The sequence below is a fragment of the Heteronotia binoei genome, chromosome 1 (assembly GCF_032191835.1).
Source record: "Heteronotia binoei isolate CCM8104 ecotype False Entrance Well chromosome 1, APGP_CSIRO_Hbin_v1, whole genome shotgun sequence".
In the NCBI taxonomy this organism is placed as follows: Eukaryota; Metazoa; Chordata; class Lepidosauria; order Squamata; family Gekkonidae; genus Heteronotia; species Heteronotia binoei.
Genome location: NC_083223.1, coordinates 116,433,259 through 116,447,568, shown reverse-complemented (window position 1 = coordinate 116,447,568; position 14,310 = coordinate 116,433,259). Strand labels below are relative to the sequence as shown.

At 42.8% G+C, this 14,310-nt stretch overlaps 1 protein-coding gene across 3 annotated transcripts in view; it reads right to left on the bottom strand.

Annotated features, from left to right (window-relative positions):
- The window catches only part of L3MBTL3 (L3MBTL histone methyl-lysine binding protein 3), a 125,761-nt gene that overhangs the window by 45,700 nt on the left and 65,751 nt on the right, over positions 1-14,310 (bottom strand). For all 3 annotated transcript variants that reach the window (XM_060239233.1, XM_060239245.1, XM_060239236.1), the window contains exons 13-15: positions 12,960-13,045; positions 9,622-9,732; positions 8,008-8,122 (exon numbers count right to left, since the gene is read on the bottom strand). In XM_060239233.1, the coding sequence (XP_060095216.1) occupies positions 8,008-8,122; positions 9,622-9,732; positions 12,960-13,045 (312 nt within the window). The remainder of the gene's footprint in view (positions 1-8,007; positions 8,123-9,621; positions 9,733-12,959; positions 13,046-14,310) is intronic.

Here is a 14,310-nt window from a genome sequence, read left to right as displayed (position 1 = left end):
GGTGATTTCAATGTCCATGCCAGTGATGCGAGCTCCACTCAGGTGGTGGACCTAGTGTCACCCATGGCGACACTGGGACTCTCCCAACACGTAACAACACCCACTCACCAAGCTAGGCACATGCTGGATCTGATCTTTGCTACAGGTGTCTTAGTGGACCAGATCACTACAGAAGAAGTGCCATGGTCGGACCACTATGTCCTGAAGGCCCGTATGGATGTCCCACCTCGAACCTGTTTAGGCAGCAAGCATATTTAAGCTTGCCCACAAATAGATCCAATGCAGTTCCAAATGGCTCTACGGGATCCCTGGCCTCCTGGCGATTCATTAGCTGACTTAGTGGAGTTCTGGCATGACCGGCTCTCTATGGCCATCGACAAGATCACACCCCAGCGGCATCTGCACCCTCGTTCTAAGTTGGCACTGTGGTATAACCCGGAATTGTGACTGATGAAATAAAGGCTCAGATGGCTTGAGAGGCAGTGGTGGTGTACTCGGGATGAAGCAACAAGAACATCCTATAGAGAGTTTATGAGATCCTATGAGATGGTAGCCAAAGGTGCAAAGAAAGCCTACTTTGCAGCTAATATTGCATCTGTGAATTTGTGCCCGGCAGAATTGTTTAGTTTGATTCAGTCTCCTACAACTCTGCCACAAAGCAGACCAAATGTTAGGGAATTGGTCATTGGCTGCAAGGTTTTTTGTGCCTTTTTTTGCAGATAAGATCTCATTGCCCTGTCATGCCCCCCCCCCCTCCCGGCCATATTTGAAACAGTATGTGAACTCGAGACTCTGTGCCTGTCTTCCGGTTCAGTTTATAACACTCAGCCTGGAGGAAGTTGACAGAATCCTCTCCACTGTACGCCTGACAACATGTGATCTGAACCCTTGCCCATCCTGGCTGATTAATGCTTGCCAGATAGAGCTACAACATCCTTTACAGGATATCGTAAATAGATCCCTCTCTGAAGGGCTTCTTCCATCACCTCTTTAAGAGGCAGTGTCCACCCTCTCTTGAAAAAACCAACATTTGACCCAGCCAAATTGGCAAACTACCAGCCGGTGTCAAACTTAATCTTTCTGGGTTATTGAGAGGGCAGTGGCGCTATAGTTGCAGAGTTTTCTGGAGGATGCTTCCATCCTAGATCCACATCAGTCTGGCTTCTGCACAAGCCATGGGACGGAGACAGTACTGGTCGCCCTCGTAGATGATCTCTAGCAACATCTGGATCGGGGTGGTTCAGCAGTGCTGCTGTTGTTAGACCTGTTGGCTGTATTTGATGCAGTCGACCATCAGCTACTAACCCACTGCCTCGCCGATGCAAGGATTCAGGGGTCGGGGACAAAGGGTGGCAATTGGAGGACAATCATCCCAGAGATGATTGTCCACCTGCTTAATTGCAGTGTGCCTTAGGGAGCTTTCCCTGATGTTGTATAACATCTACATGCGCCCCCTTGCCCAGATTGCCTGGACTTTTGGGTTGGGTTGCCATCAGTATGCAGATGACACTCAGCTCTATCTACTGATGGATGGCCAATTTGACTGTTCCAGAAAATCTGAACCTGGCATTGCAAGTCATGGCAGGATGGCTTAGGTTGAGTCAACTAAGGCTGAATCTGATGAAGACAGAGGTCCTTTGCCTGAGCTGCGGCAGTCCTGGCAGGAAAATCCCCTTACTGGCTTTTAATGGAGTGCCACTTACCATGGCACCCAGGGTTAGAAGCCTGGGAGTGCTACTGGAGCCTTCCCTAACAATGAAGGACCATATAGCAGCTACTGCCAAATTCGCCTTCTACCACCTTAGGTGGGTAAGGCAGTTGGTTCCCTTCTTTGAGTGCAGCGACTTGGCAACTGTGATCCGTGCTGTGGTCACCTCAAGCTTGGACTACTGCAATGACTTCTACATGGCTGCCCTTGTCCTGAATCCAGAAACTGCAGCTGGTGCAGAATGCGGCAACCAAGCTGCTCTTGGGGGTCTCCATGTGGGAGCACATATAGCCTGGACTGCGAGTATTGCACTGGCTGCCAGTGGTAGACCAGATTCGCTACCAGATTAAAACCTTATATGGCTGAGGACCTGCTTACCTTAGGGACTGTCTCTCCCCACAATTTCCCCAGAGGGTACTTAGGTCAGGAACACAAAACTTGTTATCGATTCCTGGGCTGAGGGAGGCAAGACTGAAAAAAACATGAGAAAGAGCCTTCTCAGTTGCCACCCCTCATTGGTGGAACCAACTGCTGAGGAAGTTAGAACCTTGCGGGACCTTGCCCAGTTCCACAAAGCTTGTAAGATGACGCTGTTTCAGTTAGCATTTAACTGAAATGCTGACCACCACCACCAAGATGCTAGATCTAATGGATGCTAAAGATAATTGAACACCATCTTAAATCTGTATTGAAACTAACAACAAATTATTTTTAAACTGTTTAATGCTTTTAATGTAATTTTTTTTTATTGTAAGCTATGTATTGTGAGCCACCCTGAGCCTGCTTTGGCAGGGAGGGTGGGATATAAATCCAATAAAACAAACAAACAAACAAAAAATATTTACACATTCACCCTGTATTGTAGTGTCTGCTTGCTTGTAAGATTTTTCTTGTGCAGGAGAGTGGCTATAACTGGGAGCTGGTTATGTGGCAGTTATGGGAACGGCTTGAAGTATCAGAGTAACCTTGAGCATCCAGGGAAGATGTCTCACATTTTCTATATCAAAGCCTGGGAATTATAATAGACTCTGGGAGCAGCTTAACTTTTGTGAGTCTTGTTTGTTTCCTATATTATTTGCCTTGTCTGTATAGAAATTATTCTCGGCAATGGCTCTTCAGTCACTGCTCTATACCTGACTCTCATTAAACCTTGACCATTTCCACATGTGCTTGAGTTCTTTGGTCAGTAACTGGCAAAATCTTACACCTGTGATCTTTGATTCCATGGGGTGCTGAAGGAGATGTTTTGCTTTTGGCACCGGAGAGAGACAGGTGATAAATCTCTCTTTCACCCCTTTGAAGGAGAAGGCTCTTTGTCAGGTGATTCTGCTAGATTCCACTTAAGATGTGTGAGTTAAAAAACTGGCCCAGTGCCAAAGAAGGATGGCCTTCCATCTTCTTCTTCTTTTTTTTAATATACCCCCACTCTGCCTTTTCAGTTATTAGCTTTGTCTTTATTTATTTCCTGCTCATTATAAGGACGTTGCAATGCATAATAAATAACTGGGAAAGAAAAATAAGCTACACCCCCCTTCTGGTTAGCTAAAAAACTTAAAGAGTAAAAATCAATGCCCGAATGGATGTCAGTTATAATTAATTGCCCAATCAGAGGGAGAGCAGAGACTGGAGAAGATCAAAGAAGCTTGTAAACTCTTAAAAGCAAAAATTTTGGATTATAGAAACTGCATCATGTTGGTATCACCAATTTTGACTTTTTAAGAACTGGAATGAACACTAATAAACCATCTGAATGGTTACACTGTGATACTGCCTAAGTATTGAATTACTGAATCAGAAAGTTTATTAAACTCACCCTTGAGAGTGATGTGATGTGATAACAGTCTCATCCCATGATACCATCCCCCCTCCCACATTTGGGCTCTGTCTGACTTTCTTTTGAAAACCCTGTGAACATGTGTGTGGAGATCTGCAGTTTTGACTCTACTTCCTCTGGGTGCTTCTTTCTTTGAAGATATTTTTTTCTCTCCCATTTCCCCCTTTTTTGTTCTCTCTTTCTCACTTGAAGAAGCTGATCAAAACTGAAATTCTGGATTTTGGCCCCTGATGCCATCTTTGGGCAAGTTGGAACTGCAAGAACAGTTTCCTCTTCCCCCATTATTTACCTTTTTACTCCAAGGAATATGGGAGAAGCTTTAAATTCTAACAATATTAAACATCTAATTTACTTTAGTATTTGGGATATTAATCAAATTAACCAAGTTAACATTAACATACATTATATTCCCCCTCTTTTAAACGCAGACATTTTTACTCCCTTTTTAATTCCAATATCTAAATTTACTATTATTTCTCATCCTTCTTTTAACCCCAAACTGAAGAATTGAAAGTAGACAGAGAGGAATTTAAATTGAAATGTATGCTGATTATGTTGTTGTGACAGTTTCTAATCCACATATGACACTTCAATATGTTATAGAACAAATAACAGAATTTTGCTCCTTCTCTGGATTTAAAATAAACAGGGGCGGGGAGAACCCCAAAATAATTTCTAAATGAAGTGGCTTCCTGCCTTTTAAAGCAAACAGCTGACAGGAGGACCTGATGCAGCTGTTCACTTTAAAGGGCGGGCAGTTATTAGAAGCATCCTTTCACTCCCTTCTGCTTGCAGGTGAGGGAAGCAAAACCTGCAATGGCTTCCCGCCTTTTGAAGCAAGCAGTGCTGAGGGGCCATCAGCCACTCCTGTTAAATGGCAGGCAGCCATAAGAAGCCTCCCTTTTGCTCCCCTTCATTGCTAAGCAGGAGGAAGAGAAAGGGAGCCCTGCAATGGCTTCCCACCTTTTAAAGTGAGCAGTGCCGGGGGTCTGCTCATCATCCACACAGGTTAAATGGTGGGCAACCATTAAAAGCCTCCCTTTCACTCCCCTTTGCTGCTAAGCGGGAGGAAGTGAAAGAGAGCCCTGAAATGGCTTCTCACCTTTTGAAGCGAGCAGCATGGGTGTATGTGTATCCGCCTGTCAGCCACTCGTGTTAAATGGCAGACAGCTATTAGAAGCTTCCCTTTTGCTCCACCCCTCGCTGCGAAGTGGGAGGAAGCAAAAGGGAGTCCCACAATGGCTTCCCACCTTTTAAAGCGAGCAGTGCCAGGGGTCTGCCCATCAGCCACTCACTTTAAATGGTGGGCAGCCATTAGAAGCCTCCCTTTTGCTCTCCATTGCTGCCAAGCGGGGGGAAATGAAAGCGATCCCTACCATGACTTTCTACCTTTTAAAGCAAGTAATGCTAGGGGTCTGCCTGTCAGTCACTTACTTTGAACAGCAGGCAGTCATTAGAAGCCTCCCTTTCGCTCCCCCTCACTACTAAGTAGGAGGAAGCAAAAGGGAGCTGTGCAGTGGCTTCCTGCCTTTTAAAGAGAGCAGCACTGGGGGTCTGCCTGTCAGCCACTTTCTTTAAATGGCAGGCAGCCATTAGAAGCCTTCCTTTTACTCCCCATTGCTGCCAAGCAGGGGGAAGTGAAAGGGAGCCCTGTAATGGCTTCCCACCTTTTAAAGACTCCCACCCACCCGAGAGCAGCTGGAATGGCTGCACTGCCGGCAGAGTGCATATGGCCCATGGAAGTGGAAGTTCATCCACAGGTCCATGTGCACACCACCACTGGCTCAGTCACTCTCAGCCCCCACCACCACCAATGAGAAGACTCCCACCCACCAAATAGTACCTGGAGCAACTGTGCCACCGGCAAAGAGCACATGGCTCCCAGAGAGGGAAGGTTGTCCCCAAATGTCATGTGCACACCTCTTTGCTTAAAGTACTTGATCTCAGCTTTCAAAGCAGGGATGTGGGGGGTGGAGGCGTGGGGGAGTGAAGCAGCTTCACAAGCCGCACAGGAGCCCTTAAAAAGCTGCATGTGGCTTGTGAGCCACAGTTTGGCCACTTCTGAGCTATACTATCAAGCAATGTGCCTACGCTAGACTGCAGACTGGATTACAAACCCAAGTGATAGATTAATTAAACTAGAAAATGCAGACTAGATAGAAAGGCTACACAATCTTCTTTGGGTCTAGAGAATGACATGAAACCAAAGGAAACCACATGCTATTAGAGGCAGATTACTTAAAGTCTGGGACTCTCTGAAAATAAGGATTAGTCCACTGATTTCACCAATTATGTCACCAATAGATGCATTCTATGAGAGAAAAATTAATGATTTTATAACCTACCAAGACATGCTGAATCCACAAGGAGAGATTAAAACATAGAAAACAGTACAAGAAGAAGGAAGGAAAATACAATTGGCTGGTATATCCAACTAACTTAAAGACTGAAAAAAGCTGCTCATGCTTATAGAGGACAGATGAGACATTTAACTGATTTTGAAAAAAAAATTATTCAACAGAAGAATCACCTACTAGGATGAATTTACGAACTTTTACTTAATATGATATTGAAACTGAACAAGTCAAAATATGTATGCAGAAATGGACTCAAAATCTTGGGCGAGAAATAACATTTCAACATTAGGAAAACCTATGGATGAGAGGTATAAAATTTACTGCGAGTCAAACACTGAGAGAAAATTGGCACATTATTTTGTTGGTATATACTGTAACTCCTAAAGATATTAAAAATATATGTACAAGGACTATATTGGGTATTGGAGGAAGTGTAAAGAGGCAGAAGGCACTTCTTTAACCATATGTGGTGGACTTGTAATGGCGGACTTGGAAATATAAACATGCAGAGATTCAGATAGTTAAAAAAAATAATTTTGAAATGAACCAGAGACTATGCTATTGAGAATTTTAGAAGAGAAGAGATTGCATTTATACCCCACCCCCGTGGTGCAGAGTGGTAAAGCAGCAGTACTGCAGTACTGTGGTCTGAACTCTCTGCTCATGACCTGAGTTCGATTCCAGCGGAAACTGGATTCAGATAGCTGGCCCAAGGTTGACTCAGCCTTCCATCCTTCCAAGGTCAGTAAAATGAGTACCCAGCTTGCTCGGGGAAAAGTGTAAAAGACTGGGGAAGGGAATGGCAAACCAACCCATAAAAAGTCTGCCATGAAAATGTTGTGAAAGCAACGTCACCCCAGAGTCGGAAACGACTGGTGCTTGCACAGGGGACATTTCCTTTCTTTTTCCTTCACTATCCAAAGGAGTCTCAGAGCAGCTTACAATCTCCTTTTGCTTCCCCTCCCCACAACAGACACCCTGTGAGGCAGTTGGGGCTGAAAGAGCTCTGATGGAAACTGCTCTTGAGAAGATCTGCTCTGTGAGAACATGTGACTCAAGGTCACATCAGCAGGTGCATGTGGAAAAGTGGGGAATCAAATCTGGTTCTCCCAGATAAGAGTCCACTCACTTAACCACTACATCAAACTGGCTCTCAACTTCAGATAAAACTGAAAGAATACTTCATGAATTGTTCAGATACATGCTGATGGCAGCCAGAATAATATGGGCAACCAAAAGAAAATAGAGGAATGTCCAAACAGTGAAAACTGGAGAGATAAAATGGCAGAATATGCTATTATGGCCAAACTAACCAACTATATAAATAGAAGACACGGTCAAAGAATTTGAAAAAAGGGGGAAATTACCATGCTTAAAGACGAAAAATGAATGATTTGTATTTGCTACTGAAAGGATTTGTATTATTTCAATTAGTATAAAATTAACATAAGCCTTAATGCAGCTGAATTAATATAATTTAAGCTGTTACAGATATAATATTATAATAGCATACATATAGGTATTTTCTGAAACAATGTTATACTTTATGAAATAATTATACATATAAGTTTATAAAAAATTAACTCATAAAAAGTTAACTCCGATGTGCATATGAACTTATTTTATTGTTATTCTTAAATTCAACTATGATAACTGTGATAGTACTAGGATGTATTAGGATATATAAAGATTTCACTTTAAAGAAAGAAACCTGTCATAGCAAGAAATAATGAATGTTAATAACAGTAACCTCTGATAATAAATGTTAGGCTTTAGTAACAAGCATAATATGTAGAAATGACTGAACAGTAGGTATTTTAAATGCTTATATTCTGTACTTATTCTGATGCTATTTTCCTTATGAACAAATGGCAGATAAATATGATACTTATAAAGTGGAGGGAAGTAAAACTAACTGGTGAAATAGGTGCCAGCAGCGCCTGTCAGCTGTTAGCTGGTTTCACTTCCCCCGGCTTGGAAGCCAGTTTGGTTCATGGCTTTTTGGCTTGGTTCAGGGGGCCATCTCAAACCAAACTGGATTTTTTGGGTTTGTGCCCTACATGCATACATCTACCAAAGAAAGTCTATTGTCTTATAGGGTATCTTACTAAGAGGAGGTTGAAGAGGGTGTCCAGTTTTCCCACACCAGCCTGCAGGATGAATGTCAGGGCTATCTGCATCAATCCAATAATCATAAATACTGTCCCAGCCATCAAAGTGGATCTAAAACATAAAGAATAGCATATTGTGGTCAGAAAAAACCCTGTAATCTCCAGAGCACTTACTTTGTCATTATTGGAGAATACATTTATTCAAATTACAGACATTATATGGTGGAAAAGTATAACAGCTAAGTAATGCAAATTTAGCTACTGGACCCTCATATGTTCCAATTATAATGACTTTTACCTTATGTTACAGAGCTATTATACTAATAACAACTAGTTTATTAAGGCCTTGATGCAGAAGCTTAAAAACTTCTTGAGTATAGATACTGCCATGAATGAAAAGTCTGTATCAAGCCTACACAACTCATGGTCCTCCAGACTGAACACAGTCTCACCAACCATGTGTTAGGACATTCCTGAAGCTTAACATGTTTTTGTTTTTTATAGATCCAGACATACAAAAAAAAATAGGGTACTTATATTGATAGGCTACAATACATGGCTACATGGGCTATGCTGACTATTGTGTGTCACAGGTTGCTCAGTCTTGATTCACACTGTCACTATGTTCAATTAAATGTCTCCTAAACGACAAATGGCTTAACTCTCAAGCACGGTGTCCGGGCCGTGCCATCCTGGTCTCTCCCGCCACCCCGGCATCCACCACCAAAGCTTGTCCCCCCGTCACTCTGACGGCAAGCCGCCCAGTCGGAGTCAAGAGCAGACCTCCTCCTCCATGCCCAATATGCTTCCCCATACCAGCCTTGCTGACAGTGGGCTCGGTGGGGGCCCTGCACAGCGACAGGGAGCAATGACGGAGCCCCCCCCCAAGCCAGAGCAAGTCCCCGATGCAACCATCCCACCCGGCTCCAGCAGCAGTCCGACATCCCGCCTCAGAGGATGGGACAGGCAGCGCTGCTGCCTCTGGCGGCATGCAAGAAGAAGAACACAGCCTGGCCACCTGAGAAGGAGGGGCAGAGAGAAATGGAAGGGAGAACGGACCCAAAGTAAGGAGGAGGGATGAGGAAGCTGGATTCCACCAATGGGAGGACAGAGCAGGGGAGTGACAGGGCAGAGGGGGATGGAGAGGAGCCTGGGAATAAAAAGGGGGAAATTACACTACTGACCGGGGAGGAGAGGGTGAGAAGCTGAGCGAGAGAGAGGGAGTACCCAACCCTGCTCCATGGGAGGCACTAGCTGAGTAAAGCAAACTCAGCTGCACCTCATTTCTGAGGCCACCAGCATTCCCCCATCTCCCTCCAAGTCACGAAGGCAACACCCCCAGGGGGGAGGGTGCAGACGGGTGCCACACATGGCAAATTCTGTGTATTCCACTGTCATGGAGCTCCTGTGTGCACAGGCACCTTCATTAACTTTAACTGAAAAGAATATTTCTGCACCTGAGAAGCTTCCCCCACCCCCCACTGAAATGGATGAAAGACTCATGCCAGGGAGGGGGGCTATATATTTTGAACCATTTGCACCTAGAACTGTGGTAAAAACTTTAAAAGTATCCTTGTAAAACAGATGTGCGAGAAAGAAATCTTTAATTACTTTAATTCTGTGGTCATCAGTATCGACAACTGTGGCTACCCTGATAAGTGCAGGGTTCCTCTTATCAACAACTTCAAGTCTCATATTCCTCTGAAATCCATGAGTAGCTCTCTAAAGCAGAGAAAGATAGTTATTTCAGCATTTTTTTCAGAAAAGAACATTTCTATATATTCTTGCAGACTTTTTTGCAATCTAAACTCAGGTTCTGCTAAAATAATTTAACCTAAACTTTATGCAAGTTTCTATGGCATCAGGAACTTCTAAGAAACCCATACTGCTGAGTTTTGCTGCAGAAGTGGTCTCATACAATTTCAAGCAATATTCAGTTATGTAAGCCACAGCACAAAGCTCCTCTTGTATTACAAAGCTCAAAAAGAGAAAGAAAAATTGTCCTTAAAGTGATTAGTGCCATGGAAAAGATATTATTATTTTTTCAATGATTAAATAATATCACAGAGTTGTCTTCCATAGCATTTCATGTCACCAGCATGTTATTCAAAATGCATGGGAAACATATTTCTGGAAAACATGTTTTTAAACTGTATGGTTTTCTAGTAACAAGGCTCCATACAGTATACATGGACACAGCATATCTATTGAATTTCAAAAGAAAATATTAGAAATAGGAGGGAAGCCTATAATAGTTTAATTATTTCATTAATTCTGTGTGTCCTAATCCTCTGCTTGAAATGAGTACTGTAGTATCTATACCTAATGGACAGAACATCACAGTTTTTATTACAAGCTAAAGCCTTATTTATAACTTTAAAAAATTATACACTATCTCAAGGGTGGGGGAGCTTTTTTCTGCCAAGGGCCATTTGTATATTTATAATATAATTCGTGTGCAATACAAAATTATCAACTTAAAAACAGTGCTCCGCTGAGCGAGAACGATTCAGGCTGGCAAAATTAATGCAAATAATTGTTTTTTCTATTTGAAGTCATGTGGAGAGAGCCTAATTTGGCAAACACACACACGACCCCCTGCCCTAGGCAAATGCCTAGGTCCAGGGCTTTTTTTTAGAAAAAGCCCAGCAGGAACTCATTAGCATATTAGACCACATCCCAACCTAATGTTAGCATATTAGGTCACACACATTAGCATATTAGGCCACACCATCTGGGATAATGAAGTGCAAATTGAACTGGAGGTAGCTGGCTCCCACCCCCCACCCTTCCCATGGAAACTGCAGCTGCTCCCAGCAGACCCTTAAAGGCACCCACATACCCCACATAGCATATTAGGCCACACCATCTGGGATAATGAAGTGCAAATTGAAAAATGAAATGGGAGGAAGAAAGGGGATTTAAGGGAAATAAAGAAATGGGGAAAGAAAGGGAAAATAAATGGGGGAAGAAAGGAAAAGAAAGAAATGGGGGGGAAGAAATGGAAATAAAGGGGAGAAGAAAGGGAAAGAAAGAAAGGAGGGAAGAAATGGAAAGAAATGGAAATAAAGAAAGGGGGGAATAAAGGGTAAAAATGGGGGGAAGAAAGGGTAATAAAGGAAAATAAGAAAGTAGGGAAGAAACAGGAACAAAGGGAAATAAAGAAAGAGAAATTAAGAGAAACAAAGAAATGGGGGGAAGAAAAAGACAGGGGAATAAAGAAATGAGGGGGAATCTTACCTGAACTGTGACAGTGACTTTTCCAGGCTCTGCAGCAATCCTGGCTGGCCAGCCAGGCCCCAGGGAGGCAGCTGCACAGCACGGCTGGCCCTTGCTATCCCTGCTGGCCAAGCTAGGCCCTGCACAGCATGGATGGGCCTAATGATCCTCACAGGCCAGCCAGGCCCCAGGGAGGCTGCCATGGAGGCTTGCCAATTCCCAGGTCCCAGCAGGGGTTCTTATGCTTTCCCAGGATCCTTCCCGCCCCCAGAGAACCATGTGCCTTTGAACCTCCGGAGGCTTCAGTCTCCGATTGAAAGGCTTCCTCTTGGGATGGTGTGTCTGTGTTAGTTTGAAGAAGTTGGCAGCAACTCGTGAGTAGAGAGGACAATCCCTCACTTCAGAGTCACCAGAAACGGGGGGGGGGAGTGAAACATCTGCTGAGCACTTCATTATTCCCTATGTGGAGATCGATTCTCATAGGGTATAATGGGGAATTGATCTGGAGGTTTCGGGGGCACTGGGGAAGCTGTTTTTTGAGGTAGAGGCACCACATTTTCAGTATAGTATCTAGTGCCTCTCCCCAAAGTACCCCCCAAGTTTCAAAATGATTGGACCCGGGGGTCCAATTCTATGAGCCCCAAAAGACGGTGCCCCTATCCTTCATTATTTCCTATGGAAGGAAGACATTTAAAAAGGTGTGCTGTCCCTTTAAATGTGATGGCCAGAACTCTCTTGGAGTTCAATTATGCTTGTCACACCCTTGTTCCTGGCTCCACCCCCAATGTCTCCTGGCTCCACCCCCAAAGTCCCCAGATATTTCTTGAATTGGACTTGGCAACCCTACTGCTTGGCTCGGCTCAGGACAGATGTTCCCAACCCCTGCACTATCTGCTGCTAACACTTGGAATATTTAAATACAACAAAAAAGATCTTTCTTGAAAACCAAACTAAATTTCTTGAAGACCAAACTAAATTTAAATTGCATTACTGGAAAACTGTTTTTTACTTGCATGTTTGTTGAACTAAATGCAAATCCAAGAAAGGTTGGTTTAGATATTGCTTTTGTAGATATGAACAATCTTGATGAGGAAGGCAGTGGGAGAAACTTTCTAGACACAGACTTGATCAACCCTTATTGATGCTAATAAAGTTTTTACATTTGCATACCCTCTTGAGGATAAGAATTATTACTCACAGAGCACATCTGCTGAATAGAAGCATATCAGACATATGCTGGACACAAGGGCCTTGTGACAAGCAAACTGACCCCATGCATACACCTGTGTGGGCTGAGAAATTCATGATGCTGAATTTGGCCTAAGGATCAGCGGCTGACAACCCTTGTCTCAGATAAATACCATGAAAACTATATTGGAAGAGGGCTTAAGAAAATGAATACAGCTGTGGATGAACTAGCAAGAGTCAGTGGTAGATCACAACCCAAATATGTAGGATTGCCAATAATATGGAGAAAAAAATGTCTTGTGTCTTTAGGAGTCTTAACTTGTAGAAATGGGCAGGTGAAGCTTTTCATGTCATGAAGTAAATACTATCATCACTTGATAAATAACATCCCATTTACCTCTCTGTTAAAGGGGCAAGGCACTTTTTTCTCCAGGCTGTTGGCAACTACACTAACATGCATATTGATGATCTCAATAGCAGCAGTAGCAGTTGTATCTAATTAGCAAGATAAAGTATGAAAAACCACAGGAAATATTTCTTACCACTTTAAAAGCCCTGGCAGGTGCAGGTAAGGAACTGGTTTCCTCCAAATATTTCTCCCAAGAAAACTGTTTTGCATGTGGATAGTCTAGCACAATAATGATAACACAAGTCTTAATTATTTCCTTGTGGGATATTTAGGATATTCTCTGAGCAAGTTATTAAGTTCAAAGATATGACAAAGGAAATCAGAACAATGTGCACATTTTCCATGAGTCTGAATATGTGAAATTTAGCCTGTCTCATCCTTATGTTATATACTCCTACTATCTATGTACATTTCTCCTCTTTGCATACCCTCCACACATCCCATCTATTCTTTCTACCTCAGACTTCCATTTTCATAGGATCAACTCTTTCCCCATTTTTCCTGTGCACAGTCTTAACTCTAGTTGCTCACAACTAGTCCCATTTTTCACGTGCAATATTCTTTCAGATCTTTCTGTCTCTATTGTTAACTTATTCCTCAAAGCACACATTCTCTCCAGCTTCCAGCTATAATCCTTGTTCTTCTACCCCTGGTCTCCCATTTCTCAGCCTTTGTTTATCAACTGTTAGCCCTGATAAGGGCAGAAAGTCACAATAGGCATTATGTAAATAATTAAGTAACTGTTGTCTTCCCTTTTTTCCAGTCCTTCTGCTTCCTCTACTCTTTCTCTTCCTGCCTCACTGCTTCCTTAGCTTCTCTGTGGTGCCTGAACAGCTAATGGCAGGAGAGTTCAATACTAGCAGAATATAGGTTCACAGAGAAAATATTACTATGTACTCCACTTGAAAAATTCCAGCTGTAAAACAAGAGACTGAACCCTTTATTACAATACTTAAAGAACAAAAGACATCAGGCAAACCTGCTGTGGCTTTGAACACGTAAGAAATAATAACTGAGAGGACTGTGCGTTTCACTTTAAAGCTACAGAGTAAGTACTAATTTGCGCCTACAAGAGGTATGCATTGGTTATAAATATAGATGGCCACCTGCCCAGCCAACAATCTCTTAGTGAATAAAATTCCTGCTGACACTGTCAATGCAGAGTATATCTTCATATTGATTGATATCATGGGGGGGAAATATTACCACTGTGAGAAAGCCAATTTGAGCTTTCTGTGTTTATAAAGACCTACTGTTAAATGGAGACAGCTTTCAAAGCACTACTTTCCCAAGGTTTGAGTCATAATATGGCAGTGAATTACAACAGTATCCTGTGTGGGCTATTTTATAAAATTTGCTAAACAACAAGCCGCAATTAACACACTGACAGGTTAAATATTCATAGTTCAGGTAAAGGCTGGCTTACAAATAAACAGCATAAGGTAATTTTATAGTCCCAAAAGATGCTTCATGCTTTCTGAACC